We start from the raw sequence: 14,401 nt of genomic DNA on the forward strand, positions 1-14,401 counted from the left end.
AGAACAGCTAGCCTGCTTCTGCCAAAAGCATCTTCACTGGTGTTACTCCAGGAAGTCACTACAACATGTTAATCAGTGTCTTACAGGTGTTAGTGCAGTAGGTGGCAGGTGATTACAGCGAGCTCGGCTAGCTGTTTCCTCACACTTTGTGACTTTATGCTAAGGTAAGCAAACCATCTCTCCACAGTCAATGCATACAGGAGTGGTGTCAATCTTCTCATCATACTCTCTGCAAGAGGGTGGGTAAATGCGTGTTAAATCTTTGCCTGGTTAAAACTGTTGCTTTAACCAGACAAATATACTCGCATCACTTAGATATTGCATAGTGGCACAGTCACAATGGTGTTGGAAATTTGAAATGTGTCTAAAAGAACACAACTGTGTTTTGATAGGAGGACTTCACTTTCACTCCCTTTTCACTGGGAAACTCTGTGTTCTAACATTACTGCTATGATTTTTGTTCTCTCTAGCCACACAGACACACACACACTGGGAGGGAAAAAGTTCTTGCAGTGTTGTTGAATGGTATTCTGGGCAGAAGTAGAAATAAACAATCTAGGTTGATGGACTGTGCATAGACGAGAAAATAAATTAAAATATTTAATCAGAAAATAATTGCTGGAAAAGATTAAGTATCACAGAGTAATAAGGCTGGTATATGAGAACATCCAAGAGGAGCTGAAAAGAAAAATAGATTCTCTTTTCATACTTTTTCTTAGTCAGCTTTTCTAGCTAGCAACGCTTAAGCATATCATATCAGATCACTACCAGCAGAACAGGACAGCTTGGTTGTCCACCACCCTCCCACTGGTCTCCTGTGGACTGGATGGCTCTACGCCCGGGACAGCATCACATTTCAGGGAATACACACACCGACATGATCACACACAGACACACACCTGCAGACACAGGCATGCCAGGAAATTCAGATACTGTAAAGTGACAGAATGATGTGGAAATACAGTAACTGAGCTGAGATCAGTTCACAACAAGGACAGGTGATTGTGTGTGTGTTTGGAGATAAACTGAGGACAATGAGATGGCACATGTTGTTTTATGTAATATCTGTGATATGACTCAGTGACCTTGATATGGACAGAGAAGCACACAGCCAGCCACACACTGGACACAATTATCTCTATGTTGCACACTGTGTGTGTGGAGGGGGTGTGCATGTGGTTGTGTGTGAGTGTAAGTGTGTGTGAAGTCAGCAGGAGAGGGCCTGTACAGTGTTTTGGTTTCAGAGTCATGGGGACAGGCTCTTCTGTGCTGACCTAACTCAAGGTCACTGAGTCACATTACAAATATAATGTGATCTGCTTGTAACAATTCATGTTTTCTTCGATTCTCAACTTAGTTTCACACCAACACTGACAGTAATACTACACACACACACAGTCCGTGTTGCCAATCTGCATCAAAAAGCACATCAGACAGGTTGTTCCAAGGCAGTGATTATTGTATATCACACTCAGAGACACACACATCACATACATCATCCACCCTCTGTCTGCTGCAGTTGTATTTATGTCAATTTTAAATTTAACACCCAGATAGAGGAGAGAAAGTGATGTGTGAGATGAGAACATCTTACCATCTCTGTGTGACAGACTCGAGACAAAGGCAGTTTTGATTCTTTTATCTTTATTATAGAAAATCAAACAATAGCACATCAGTGAAACAATAAATAACCAGCTAATGCTGCTTCTATATGGATCTGAGTTAGGAATATCTGGTTCCTTCATCTTGGGAATATCTGGTTCTATCTGTGTTCAGAGCACATTTGAGATATTGAACATTCAAGTCATCACATTCTTTTGAGAGAAGCTAATCTACATAATACTGATGTGTTTTTGTGCACACTAGTGAAACAGACTTTTAGCTACAGGCTTTTTTTTTTTAAGAACTACTCTATGTGAGGAAGTTTGACTAAGATGTTTAATGGAAATGTATAATTCTACAGTTACAGGATAAGCTGCTTTTTTGTCATTCAGTTGTTATAAAAACCAAAAAAATCAAGTTAGTTAAAGAGAAATGTTTAAAGTAACTTTGGATTATGAAATATCACTGGTAGATAACAGAGTTATGGACAAAAGATGAAAATGTGGTACTCTCTGATAAGTTAATTCTGCCAAACCAGTGCACATACTAAGACTCTAATTCAGGCTGTAAAACTGCTGGATAAAGCTCTCCTGTGAAATGTATGTTCCCTTCAGTCTACTGTCATCCTGCAGAAGCGGAAAAAACTGCTACGTTTTTTAAATCAAGTCTCAAGGGGCAAGTGCACAAGAGAGTTGCACAATACTGTCAAAGAAAAATTAATGTACTTAAACAATGTTAACAAACATATGTTCAATTCCACAGTACTGTCATGCCCTGCTCTTATCAAAACAAATGATCAAGATATTATATGATTTCAAAAATATATTTATCAACAAAGGCACTCATAAGATTTCATCTCTAGGTGTACAATAGAAAAATAGAAGTATAATAGAGATCAATATTTCAGTCCACGAGGCCTCAAGTGATTAGAAGGTCAGGCTGCTGTGCAGGCAGTTACTCAAAAGCTTGTACAATTATGTAACATTATGGTGAGTCCACACCGCGCCCACCTTGAGGAGGCTGGAAGATGAGCTCTGTGATACAAAAACAATCCACTGGCTGAAAAAAGGCCTCCAACAAAAACAGTCTTTGTGTGTTTGGATGTGTGAATGTCTCTTTTATGTATGTTTTTGTGCTCATTCAAGAATTTTCCCCCTTGTGTTTTCCTTCTCATAAACCAACAGGAATGAGTGTGTGAATGTGTCTCCTTCTCTTCCATTATGGGCTTGCATGTAATTGTTACTGTGCTGAATGTGAATTTGTGTGTTTGTGTGCTCTTGTGTATATGTCTCTATATACAAACTAGTTACAGTCCACGTGGGATTCAGAATCGCTCCCAGCTCAGACGTGGGCGCTCTTGGCGTGATTGGTGGCAGAGGCGGTTGGCTGGTTTCCTCCTCCCTGTTTGGAGTAGTAGAAGCGATTGTTGTCCTGGTAGGAGCGAGAGGAGGAGGAGGACTCTGATGAACAGCAGGTGAGGATGGACCCACCCAGCATGGAGAAAATAGTGCCCACCCAGCCAGTGTAGAGGGAGAAGCCAAATGACATGAGGCCCTGCTCATGGTGGGCCCCAATGGGAAACCAGACTGTAGATACCATTCCACACAATGCTGAGGAGAAAGAGGCAGGAAAACTGTTAAAACGGGGACATAAGGTAACACAGACTCACATAAAAGTTACTCTAAAAAAAACTGAATTAAACTGGGAATACAAAATGGTGTTGCTGAATATAATAAATGTACATACACATCTTGCTTCACCACATAGGGCCTGTATGCGCTGGCAAATTATACATTAATACATGGGATGCAAAATAGTGCAAATAAAAGTTTCCTATACACATATGCACGCTATGTTGACCTCACAATCTGGTGAAGTACTATGTGCTGAGACAATAAAATGTAATTAGAATTGGGATGCAAAATGGTGCAACTGAAAGCACAAATTCTGAATGAGCATGACCAAGGCTAGGCAAGATGAATAATTATAGACTGGCATGAGTACACAGTACAGATACACATGGAAACAGTGACACAAACTATGGATTCAAATCAGAAACTCCATGCAGTAAACATCATGTAAACCACATGTTTAAACTCATATTCCACTAGTTATCAATTTAGGGTGTCAGTAACTTTGTAATGCTAAAAAGCATAAAGAATTGTATGTCTTTATATATCAGGATTTCCCTTGAGTATCTACAGTCTGTGAAAGTAAAACTAGTTTGAATCATTAGTTTATCATTCATTCTTTCTATGCTTATATGTTTTGAGGGGAGTAGCTGAAGGAATGTTGAGTAAAACCAGATGTTCTATGTCATTACTAAGCAGAGCCCCCTTGCAATAATATTCTCTATGCATATGCTCAGCTTATGCTAGCGTCGGAGCATAACTTCTAGCAACTTCTTCTTTGTCTCGTATACTACACAATATCTTTTACTCCTCAACCCATCAGTATTTTGTTTGTTTATTTTTTGTGTGCTATGTCTTTACAGGCAATTTCTAATACAGGTCTTCACAGACAGATCCACTGTGGGATACAGACTGTATGACCTTACACATACAGTAGCTGTACAAACACAGACCCACAAGACAGATAACAGATGGATGGACAAATATTAGGACTTTAATTATCCTATGCTTATATATATATATATTAATCCTATTTTAAAGCTATTGCAGTTTGATAATATTTTTCTATTCTTCATGCAGGACACAGAGGAATAACAGACTGAAAGAAAGGGTAGAATAATATTAGTGATCAGTAAGACTAAATTGTGTCATACAAGCTTTGCCTTGAACTACAGAAGAAGGGCCTCACCTCCTCAAAGACCTGTACAAATATTGAACTCCCCATATATCAGACAGGGACACACTGACTGTAGTATATGTTGGATTTTTGACAGTATCCATCAGAGGCTAACACAGAACAACATTTTGATGAAATTGTTTTTCCACCAGAATATACTGCACTAGAATGAGCAAAAACTGAATCCACAAATAATATGCAGACTTAAAGCCTCCCAACTGATGCTTCAGAGAACACTGTAAACAAAAATAATTAAAGTTGGACTCAAACTAATTGTTGCTGGGATGCTTTCTGCTGCCAGTATGGAGGCAGTGAATGGCAGTGTGACAACTGGATTTTAATTCGGCTGTGTAGTTTTGTAAACAAGCACACCGACACACAAATAAATCCTCCCTGACATACTAATGTTCCTCAGGACGAAACAGAAAATCTTCTGACTGAGCGATGGCTTTTGATATTTTGAATGTACTCAGAATTACACTGTGGTCATTGGGTGATGTTTGTGATACTGCACATGTCGGAAATAGGAAAGGAAAAGTCAAACATGGACACAGGGACCAATCAAATTAAGCATCAAAACCGGGCAATTCAGGGAGTGAGTTTCCATGTGGTTCAGGACAATGGCAGGGTGTGGATGAGAGTAGGTGGAAGAGAGGAATGTAATGGGATCTGAGGGGGGAGAGTTCATTGGAACAGGAACATATAAGTGTGTGTGTGTGAGTGTGAGTGTGTACATATGTGTGCACCCTAGGGAGGAAGACAGCCATATTCAACATCCTCTGCTCTCAGCAGCTTGTAAGCATTTTGAGGTGGGGTTAGAAGAGGTCAGTGTCAGGAAGGCTGGAGGGGATCTTGGTGCGTGAGTGTGAGCGCAAAACAATTTAAGCTGCAGCTGTGATTTACATTTCGTCTGACCATGACGTTCATTTTTTGCACTAAATAGGTTAAGTTGCCCTATGTGAATAAGATAAAGTTGAGCCTCTTACCGACTATGAGAATAAGCACTCCTCCCAGGATGGCACGTTTGTTTTTAGAGGTCTGGGATTCGTTCCCAAGGTTGATGCAGGGCATGGACATGAGGAGCATTCCCACTGCTGGGAGACCTAGGATTGAACCTGTGATCATCAGGGCACGAGTCGTCTGGATGTAGGCTATAGAAACACATATACTCTATGAAACATATGATAATGCTGTGTAAAAAAAAATATGGGGGTAAATGTGAATAAATAAAAACTTGAGTTAAATAATGTGCATACATCAATGGAAAAATCTGAAATAAATAAGACTGTCTAATTTTACAAATGTATACCTATAGTGTGTGAAACCACTATGCTGTAGCATGCATGTACACTGAACAGTTTCTACCTGGCAGGTCCAGGATCTGCGTGAGGGAGACGCAGTGGTATAGTCCTGTGGAGATGACACACTCCGCCCAAGGTCCCTTAGCCCCTAGCTCATCCATCTTCTTGCAGGTGTTCAAACCGTATTTACACATAGTCACCCAGTCGTTGGTAGCTGTCGCGATCACTATTCCCAACCAGCCGAGGCAGCTGATGAGGAAGCCGCTCAGTTGGAGACACGAGTTCGCCATGGCGTAAATTGTGTGTAAAAATCACTTGTTTCGAGTCCAGAAACCGTTCGAAAGGTTAAAATAAAAGCTGAGAACGCCTGACAAAATTAACCAAGATGTGGAATAACACAGCCTGATCTCTAATAGTGGAACTAATATTCCACTACACAAGTTAATCCAGTGTTAAAGTTTACTTTTCTCCTTCAAACTCTATTCCATCAAATGGTCTCTGTTGCGCACTTCAAAAGAATAGAGCTTTCACATCATCATAGGTTTTATAGGGGGAAGTTCAGCAGGGGGAAAAATACTCCATAACTTCCAGCCAATCAGATACTTAGCTTTTATGGACAAAAAAGTTGAAAAACACACACACCCCACTTGGATTTTCTCAAAAAGATGGAGCGCATAACTCATTACAGCCCGTGCAGATGTTTGGCTTAACTGGGGGCTGAGAACATGTAACAAGAAATCTGCTGCCATCTACTGGCAGTATTTTGAGTATTTTGAGTTTGAAAATTAAAATCACTCATTATGCAGAGTGGCCCATTCCTGTATATATTTCTACACATATTGTTCTGCTATGATTGATGTGTCAATGTATTAATTCCATTTCAATGCAGGTGATGGAAGTGAAGATGCAGTTTGAACTACTGCGTGTGCTGTTGTGTAGTTAATCTATAAAATCATAATCCAAATTGTACTACCACATCTGTTCCATTAGCTATAGCTGTAGTGGAGTTAAGGTTAGTACAATATTTTTCACTGAAGTGCAGTGGAGTGGAAGTATGAAGTAGTATAAACTGGAGAGTGCTTGAGTAAATGTGCTCCCTTGTGATTACTCATGAAAAAACACACACGTGATTACTGAGCCTGCTATGTTATACACATGGCCACTCTCCAGGTAATTAATCAGCTATACTGCATTCTTCGCAACAACTATATATGACCTGCAATGTATTCCACAATCCTGATTTGCATACTCAACGGTCTTACCATATGGTGTAAGGTCCAGTGTGTCAGCACTGATTTAACAGTTCAGAACCTTTGTGCAGTGGTTGCACCTGTCCAGGAAAAGTTGTGGTTTGGCATATTTGCATTGATGTGGAAAGTAAGCAACTGTTTCTCTTCTGAGGTCTCCACATTTTAGAGCCACTGCTTTGTGCTCCAGTTCACCAACAGAGGGCGGCGTAGCACAGCAGTGGTCTATAGTTGACATTCAGGTGTTGTAGGACGTAGCATTTCCTTCTTCCTGTCCTTGCTGGTTGGAGTTAAGTAAGTCCTCCATCACTCACATCAGTCCAGTGACATGGCAGCTGCATAGCAATCAGTCTAAGAGGAAGAGAGAGACAGACTGAGACGCTTCACAGAGTTGCACAAGGTCAGTGTCTGTAATGGCATGTTTGGCCCACTTCCTGTCATGCTTTCCTCATTGCTCTTGTGTTTTGTCTGGTCATAGCCATAGCCAAGGCTATGGTTACACTGCCTGGTAAAGGTGACACAATTCACATGATCACATGAGATTCAGGTTGTATATCTAAACAGGTAAAAACATTTCATCTGGGCTGTTTTCTTTTGTGAACAAGAACAATTCTAGACAAAAAATAATCAATATTCATCTCATCACATCTATTGGAATTTTCAGGTCATTGTAATTTGCTTGGAGTGTCTGCAATTTCTCACTTCATTGGTGCATCCCAACAGTATTACCTTACCTTACACATCAAAATCTAATGCAGCTTTTTTCAACTAACTGCACTGAGTTGGAAGAAAAAAGTAAAGAAAGAAAAATACTATAGTGCTACAGTGTATCAGGAGGTCAAAAAGCTGCTTAAAAACAAAAGTTGCAGCCAGCAGGTTTGAGGTACTGTATCCTGTTATTACATGCTCAGTATTTCCTCCAGCTGCCTCAAATTGAAAGCCTTCCACTGAAGATAATCAATGATGGTTTTTACTGTGAATCCACTGCAGGAGGCATTGGATTTTGGTCATTTAGTATGTCTTCATTATGTTTTAGAAGAGACTACAAGATGGTCTAAATCAGTATTTATGCTTCATACTTTTTTCACCGCCTTTTTGAGAGCAGATAAGTTTTGTTAAAGTCAGCCGTGTGGTTGTAGAACTGCAGGCACTTACTGGAGTTTAGACAGTTACAAAGCTCATACAAACAATCTACCAGTCCCTGACATTGCTCTTGGTCAGCCCTCCAGCGCGTACACCAAACCTAGCTCACACTCCAGCCGTGGATGATTATTATATGTCTTTTTGTCCTCATTGCAGATGGCAATTAGGCTGTGCTTTTGCTGGAGAACTGTTAGCCTTGGGTCTAGAGTTTATTCATGTACGCATGTGTGTCAGCAAAGTAAAAAAAAAAAATTGAAAACTGAAAAGTTGGTATCACAAACTGTGATGGAGCTTTGTCCCCAAAGACACTGTGCATGTGTGCATGTGTGTGTGTGTGTGTCACATCTAGGGCAGACATGGTAAAAGATACAAATACATTATAGATCATTGGCGTAAGTGGTTTAAGCCAGCCAGCCATGTAAACAGACAGTGTTACACTTCATCTCTCCCACCATTACTCTGTATCTCATTCATATATCTCCCTCTTTCCTCACAACCTGTCTCACTCAAGTCTAATAGAGTTGTCTGCTCAAATAGATAGATAGATAGATAGATAGATTTGAGGAGAAGAATCAAATACATTCAGAAAGAGAGTGAGTGAATAAGTGTGTGTGCATGAGAGTGGGAGAGTGAAACAAATAGTGAGAGTCGAAGAAGTAGTAGAATGAGAGCAAGCAGGGCATATCCCACTATGATTCCCTGAGCAGTTTGTCTGATACAGGAGGAGTGAGGCGGCAAGGGAATGGGAATATTATGCTAATGAGGTGAGGATTGCAACAGCGACGCTGACACAGAGGGATGATGGGATTTTAGCTCTCCTGGGGAGGGAATGAAGGGGTGGGAGTGCGTGTAGACAGTGCGTGTGTGTGTGTGTGTGTGTGTGTGTCTGTGTGCAGGTGGTGGGGGGTGAATGGGGCATCCGAACACAGCGTAAAAGTTTAAAACACAGCGGAGAGGGAGGGAGAGGAAGCACGGCAGAGTAACTCCTCTCCTACCCTTCATGCTGTCAGAGCTGTCAGTCAAGACGGGCTGAAAGAGATGAGGAGCAATGACACACTCTTTGTCTCGGCAAAGCGAGACTAGTGGTCCAGTTCAGAGGTGGGGGCCGCAGTCGAAGAGAATGAGTTATGAGCGGGGAGGTGAAGAGGAGCAATGATAGAGTGATTGGAGGAAGAGGGGGGGACCTTTTTAGGCCAGCCCACTGTGATGGAGTGGCAGCCATACTGGATGAGTCATCCTGGCCTGGGGGAATGATGGGTACTTTTTCAAACAGTTGTCAAGTCACATTCTGTGATTAACAGGAGGCAGGAGATGAGGAGAGGAGGATCCGTTTATGCTACACTGCTATAGTGACGTGACTTGAACTGATGAGGTTTCTGTCAAAATGTTACACAATCGATCTGTTGGGGGAGAAAAAACTATGTTCATCATTTAATTCTGAAGCACACATAACATCATCTGGTCTGCAAAATTAAACTTGTGGTGTCTCATTTGGGACCTACACTCTTCACGTGTATCTGTAATCATGTTTCTCATAATTTGAAACAAGAAAATCAATTTAACTTGCACTTTTTTTTCCACAGAAGTTGTCTCTTTTGGGCTTTTGTGGGTCTGCTGGTTGTTTAAAAGCGTTTAGTTCACAAAGAAATGCTCACTTCTTAATAAATTATGCCTAAGTTCTGTCGAGTAAAACAGAGGCCTATTAGGGGAGTTTTGGCACAGTGTCTGCTGAAGTCTCTAGATTTGAATGTGAGGCATTGTCACAAAATCCTTTCTTGCAAATGCACTTTAGCTCACAGCCTCCACCAAATTTAAGTTGCTTCTTAGTTATACTGCTGAAAATTATTTTATATCTCTGGTTCTGTCCCTGGTGTTAACATGCATCTCTTGTCTGGATTTTGCATAGACACGATTAAGATGGATTACACTTAAATCTTCTCTCTTGCGATATGCATATCCATTGTTCACATCACTTCCTGTCATAATGTTGCTATCTGAGCTGGAAACCACCTGTTTGGTATGCACGATGCATTTTCTGGATGATTTTTCAGTGTGAACTTTTGAGGCACCTTGTGATTTTTTTTGTGTTCTTTTACTTCTCCAAACTGCTGTGTCTGCTCACAGCTTAGAACTTTATAACAGATAACAGAGCTAATGCCCAACAGGTAACCCTACTTGAATGTTAGCACCATGGCTTACAAATTGTGGATGTCACTGTTCGGAGTGAAAGCCCTCCAGTAAAGCTCACATCTAACTAGTGGCCAGAGTGCCGTTTTATGGTCCAGCACACATCTCTTTTGTTTCAGACTGCTCTGTGGATGACAGAGCAGACGGAGCATATTGCTGCAGTGGGAGCCTGGTCGCAACTTGATTTGTGTCTAATCCTCCAGTGTGTCTGCGGTGTAGCAGCCATCACTCACCGCTAACTGTGTTAGCCATTAGTATCAATTAATCTCAACAAACGCTGTTGGCCATTACACTCAATACATCACCACAGGCTCTACTAACTATATACCACACAGAACATAACAGTGTGGCACAGCCCTGTCGCTCTGTGGGAGTTGATGAGGGATACATGTGTCAGTCCCCATATGGCTAAGTGGGAGAGAAAGAGAAATACAGTTAGAAACAGGGAGGGAGACGGATGCAAGGGGAGAAGAGTGAAAAAGAAGGTGATATATAACTCATTCTGGCCCTCTGGGACTGAGGAGCACAGCCTCTGTCAACACAGTAAATTTACTCCCAGTATTTGTCATAATAGTTCATTAGTGCTGGGAGGAGATTTACGTAGGTACCAGGGGTGAAGAGAGTGGATTAGGAAAGGGGCATTTTGTTTTCCAAAATACATGTTCTGAAACTCTCATATATAAACATATTTTAACACTCCCCGACAGCTGGCACCTTACCACATAAACTTATTTCCATTAAGCCTTAACTCCCTCCTTTCCTCTCCATATCCCTCTCTATCCCTCTGTCCTCTCTCTCTCTCTCTCTCTCTCTCTCTCTCCAGCATTTTCAAACTGCTTAAATTAGCCTCCTCATCATTCTGCTCTTTATAATCCTCCTCCCCTCCCCCTTTCTCCTCTGTTGTCACCAGGAATAGAATAATCTATCGCTCTTTACATGGTGGGCTGTGCATTATCTAATATAGGAGATGGGAATGTGTTGGGCAGTGAGACAGAGAGAGAGAGAGATGGAGAGATATAGGGAGAGGGAGACGTGTCATGACTCGTATATCATTTTGATGAGAGACTCTGCAGTCCTGGACTGAGCTGGACTGAGTTGAAGTTGGGCCATATGTGGACCATAAAATTACTTAAAGGGATAGTCCAACATTTTTAGGGAAATGCATTTTTTTCTCATCCTTTTCAAGAGTGACACTAGAAGATTGATGACAGCCTCATGTCTGTTTGTTAAGTGGGGAGCAGGAGTCAGGAGGTGTTTGCTCAAGCTTAGCATAAGCACTGAAAATGGGGGAAACACCTTGCCAATACTTACAACTCTAAAACTTATTCAGATGATTCATATTCTCTGCTCAAGCCATACATAAACAGATATGTGATTTTAGGGGAAGTTTGGTGTGAGGCATCCCTGGCTGATGTAACATGAGTTGCCAGATATGTTCAGTGAGCACAAGTTTTGGTTGTAGTCTCTGTACAAGAACGATGATACCAAATTTGGCAACTTTACAATAAAACCATCTGTTGTTTGCCAAGAAATAGTTCCAGCAAATAACCTCTCCCAAAACCTGAGATAAAGCACTTCCATTTGTCAGTTTTAGAGTGTGCTATGGGCATACCCAGGCTATTTTCTCTCCATGCTTCAATTTTTAATGCTAAGCTAGGCTAAACACAGACTCCAGCTCCTTAAGGGAGTAAGTGGAGGACTATTTCCTTTAATGTCTTTAAAGCTGCACAAATAATTTTTTATTTTTAAAATGGGTCAAATTGACTTGTAATGTGAAGGATATCACTCAAATTGACTTGAATTATGAGTCATTCTTCTGGTCCACTCAGCTCTGCAAAGCATTTTAGCATCTTTCAGCTTCTTGTTTTGGTTTTATGGCCCTCACTTTACAGTTTGGTTCACTCTCACTGCTCTGATTAATATAATTTTCCCTCACAGCAAGAAACTGTTTTCAGCAAAAAGGCTCTGATAAAGCCATTATATGCTACTTGCCCCGCACCAAATGACAGACAGAGACAGTTGGACTTGCATTAGCCTAATGCATGCTACTTGCTGCTTTAAAGACAGGGAGGCTAACAGACAGGTTCCTCAGTCAGTCAGATGCTTAAAACAGCTGTGGCTAGTCTGTGGGAATCAGCTGGCTTTTGCTGCCTTTTAAGTAGGCAGCAATCGACACTTCTTAGTATGAGTGCTGACACATCGGCATGAGTGCTGATATGCTCCAGGATCGCCTCATAGGTGAATTTCATTATTTATTTTTCAGATTAGATTAACTATAATGGACGGGGGTCAATGACCCACGAAGATCATTACTTATCCACTGACTCAGCCACCAGCCTATACCTTGCTATTCCTCAATTACCAGCTGACAGACAGGCGTGTGGAAACAGGGTCACGCCAAAGCCCCAGCCTCCCCACGTATATTAGGCTAAATCTCCTTCCTCTCACCCCACTACCACTCTCTGGGACTCTCCAGGGAATGTGGAAGAGATTGAGTGCTCCATTGTTTCTGCTAATGCGGTTTAGCTGCCTGTCAGAGATGCAGTTGGGAACTGCTCCAGTCTTAACCACCCGCTTGTCAATGACAGTTACTGTGTTTGTGTATGTTTGTGAACATGTATGTGTGCGTGTGTCTGCTTGAGTGTACATGTTATTGCGCTTGAGTGTGGCAGCATGCACTTATGCAGTATGTATACATATGCATTTTTGTATGTGTACATAATTTATTTGCAAATATTTATTGCGTTACCCACTTTCTTATCAATGTTTTCTCACTGTGCTTCGCTATATGTTCCTCTGCTTCTGTTATCCTGCTCTCATCCTTAAAATCTTGCATTTACTGGTTTCTCTTAAACTTACCCCCTCCATATGTATGCTTAACCATACAAATGCATTTAAATGTATTTACCCCCTATCTGCCTTTGCTCCCTGACTGCCAACCCCGCTTTCCCCCCTCTTAAATAAACCAATTTAATCATGGAGGCTTCTTTGCCCTTGTGCATTTCTCTCTCTCTCTCTCTCTCTCTCTCTCTCTTCCCCTCTCTATGTGTGTGTGTTTACCAGTATGTGTGTTTTCTTGTTTGTGCCTAGAAGTGACTGTGTGTGTCTAGGTGTGTGCAAAAGAGAAAAAGAGAGAGAGAGAGAGAAAGATCCCCACAGGCTTGTGTGTGTGCTTGCAAGTGTGCACGTGCATCCTCCGCTTCCGCTGTCAGTGCTGGGTTCAGTGATGCCCAGCATACTCATCCAAAATCTGTGTGACCTTGCCAGTCAGCTAGTCAGTCAGCCATGGCGGGGCATCTAGTACACCTGCCCTCTTATGCTGTTTTTTGTGAGCTTGCATGGGCCTGTTTGTGTGTGTGTGTGCGCGTGCGCACGTGTACATACAGTATGCGCGTGTGCTGATGATATTTCCTCCTCCTTCCTGTCATATTCGCGCAGCTCCAACTGTAACAGACAAACAAGACCCCATTTTGTCCCACAAGATCAGCTGATTAGCATCTGATTGGGCCTTTAATCCTAATGACTTTTTCCACCACACGCTTTAAGATCAGACTGGCTTTGTCACCCAGTTTCAGCCAATAAAACGTTCTCCCTTCAGGCCCGTCCTGAAGTGACTGCAATGATTGCGTAATGTCACATTTTGAATATATTTGAATTTGGATAGTCACTGCTTGAGATCGTAAGACAAGCTGGGTATACCCTGGCAACAAAGATGAAGAAAGTAAACGCTCTCCCTCCCCATTACAACTACTATGAAAATGTCCTGAAGCATTTATCAGGTGCTTATTCCCTATTATCTTCATTGAAGCCATTCAGCAGCTGACATTTTATAACTCTAATTGTTCTTGAAAATGCCTAGATGTGAATGTTTTTAACTATCTAAATAAAAGTGAAGCAGAGAGCTACTGCAAAAAGAGCCTAAGTGCTGAGCAAACCTTCCCTGGATAAATAGAGATTAGAAACACACATACACATGGACACACAAACGCACACACAGTAGCCAGCGGGTCTTATGTGAAATAGACCAGACTCAAGGCGAATACCAAACAATGCAGCAAGGAGCGGCAATACTGTAGTTTCAGGACAGGCCTGAGTAATTCTGCCAAAGGAAAT

General features: G+C 41.5%; 2 protein-coding genes across 2 annotated transcripts in view; both read right to left on the minus strand.

Annotated features, from left to right (window-relative positions):
- Positions 1-14,401, minus strand: part of LOC108874955 (stAR-related lipid transfer protein 9) — a 344,739-nt gene that overhangs the window by 14,561 nt on the left and 315,777 nt on the right. The gene's annotated exons all lie outside the window — the stretch shown is intronic.
- Positions 1,624-6,242, minus strand: cldn11a (claudin 11a). The gene is made up of 3 exons (XM_018663742.2): positions 5,776-6,242; positions 5,397-5,561; positions 1,624-3,212 (listed from the first exon to the last, which is right to left on the minus strand). Exons 1-3 carry the CDS (start codon positions 5,999-6,001, stop codon positions 2,944-2,946), a joined length of 660 nt encoding a protein of 219 aa, XP_018519258.1. The 5' UTR covers positions 6,002-6,242; the 3' UTR covers positions 1,624-2,943.

This window comes from Lates calcarifer, linkage group LG19 (genome assembly GCF_001640805.2).
Source record: "Lates calcarifer isolate ASB-BC8 linkage group LG19, TLL_Latcal_v3, whole genome shotgun sequence".
NCBI classification, from domain to species: domain Eukaryota; kingdom Metazoa; phylum Chordata; class Actinopteri; family Centropomidae; genus Lates; species Lates calcarifer.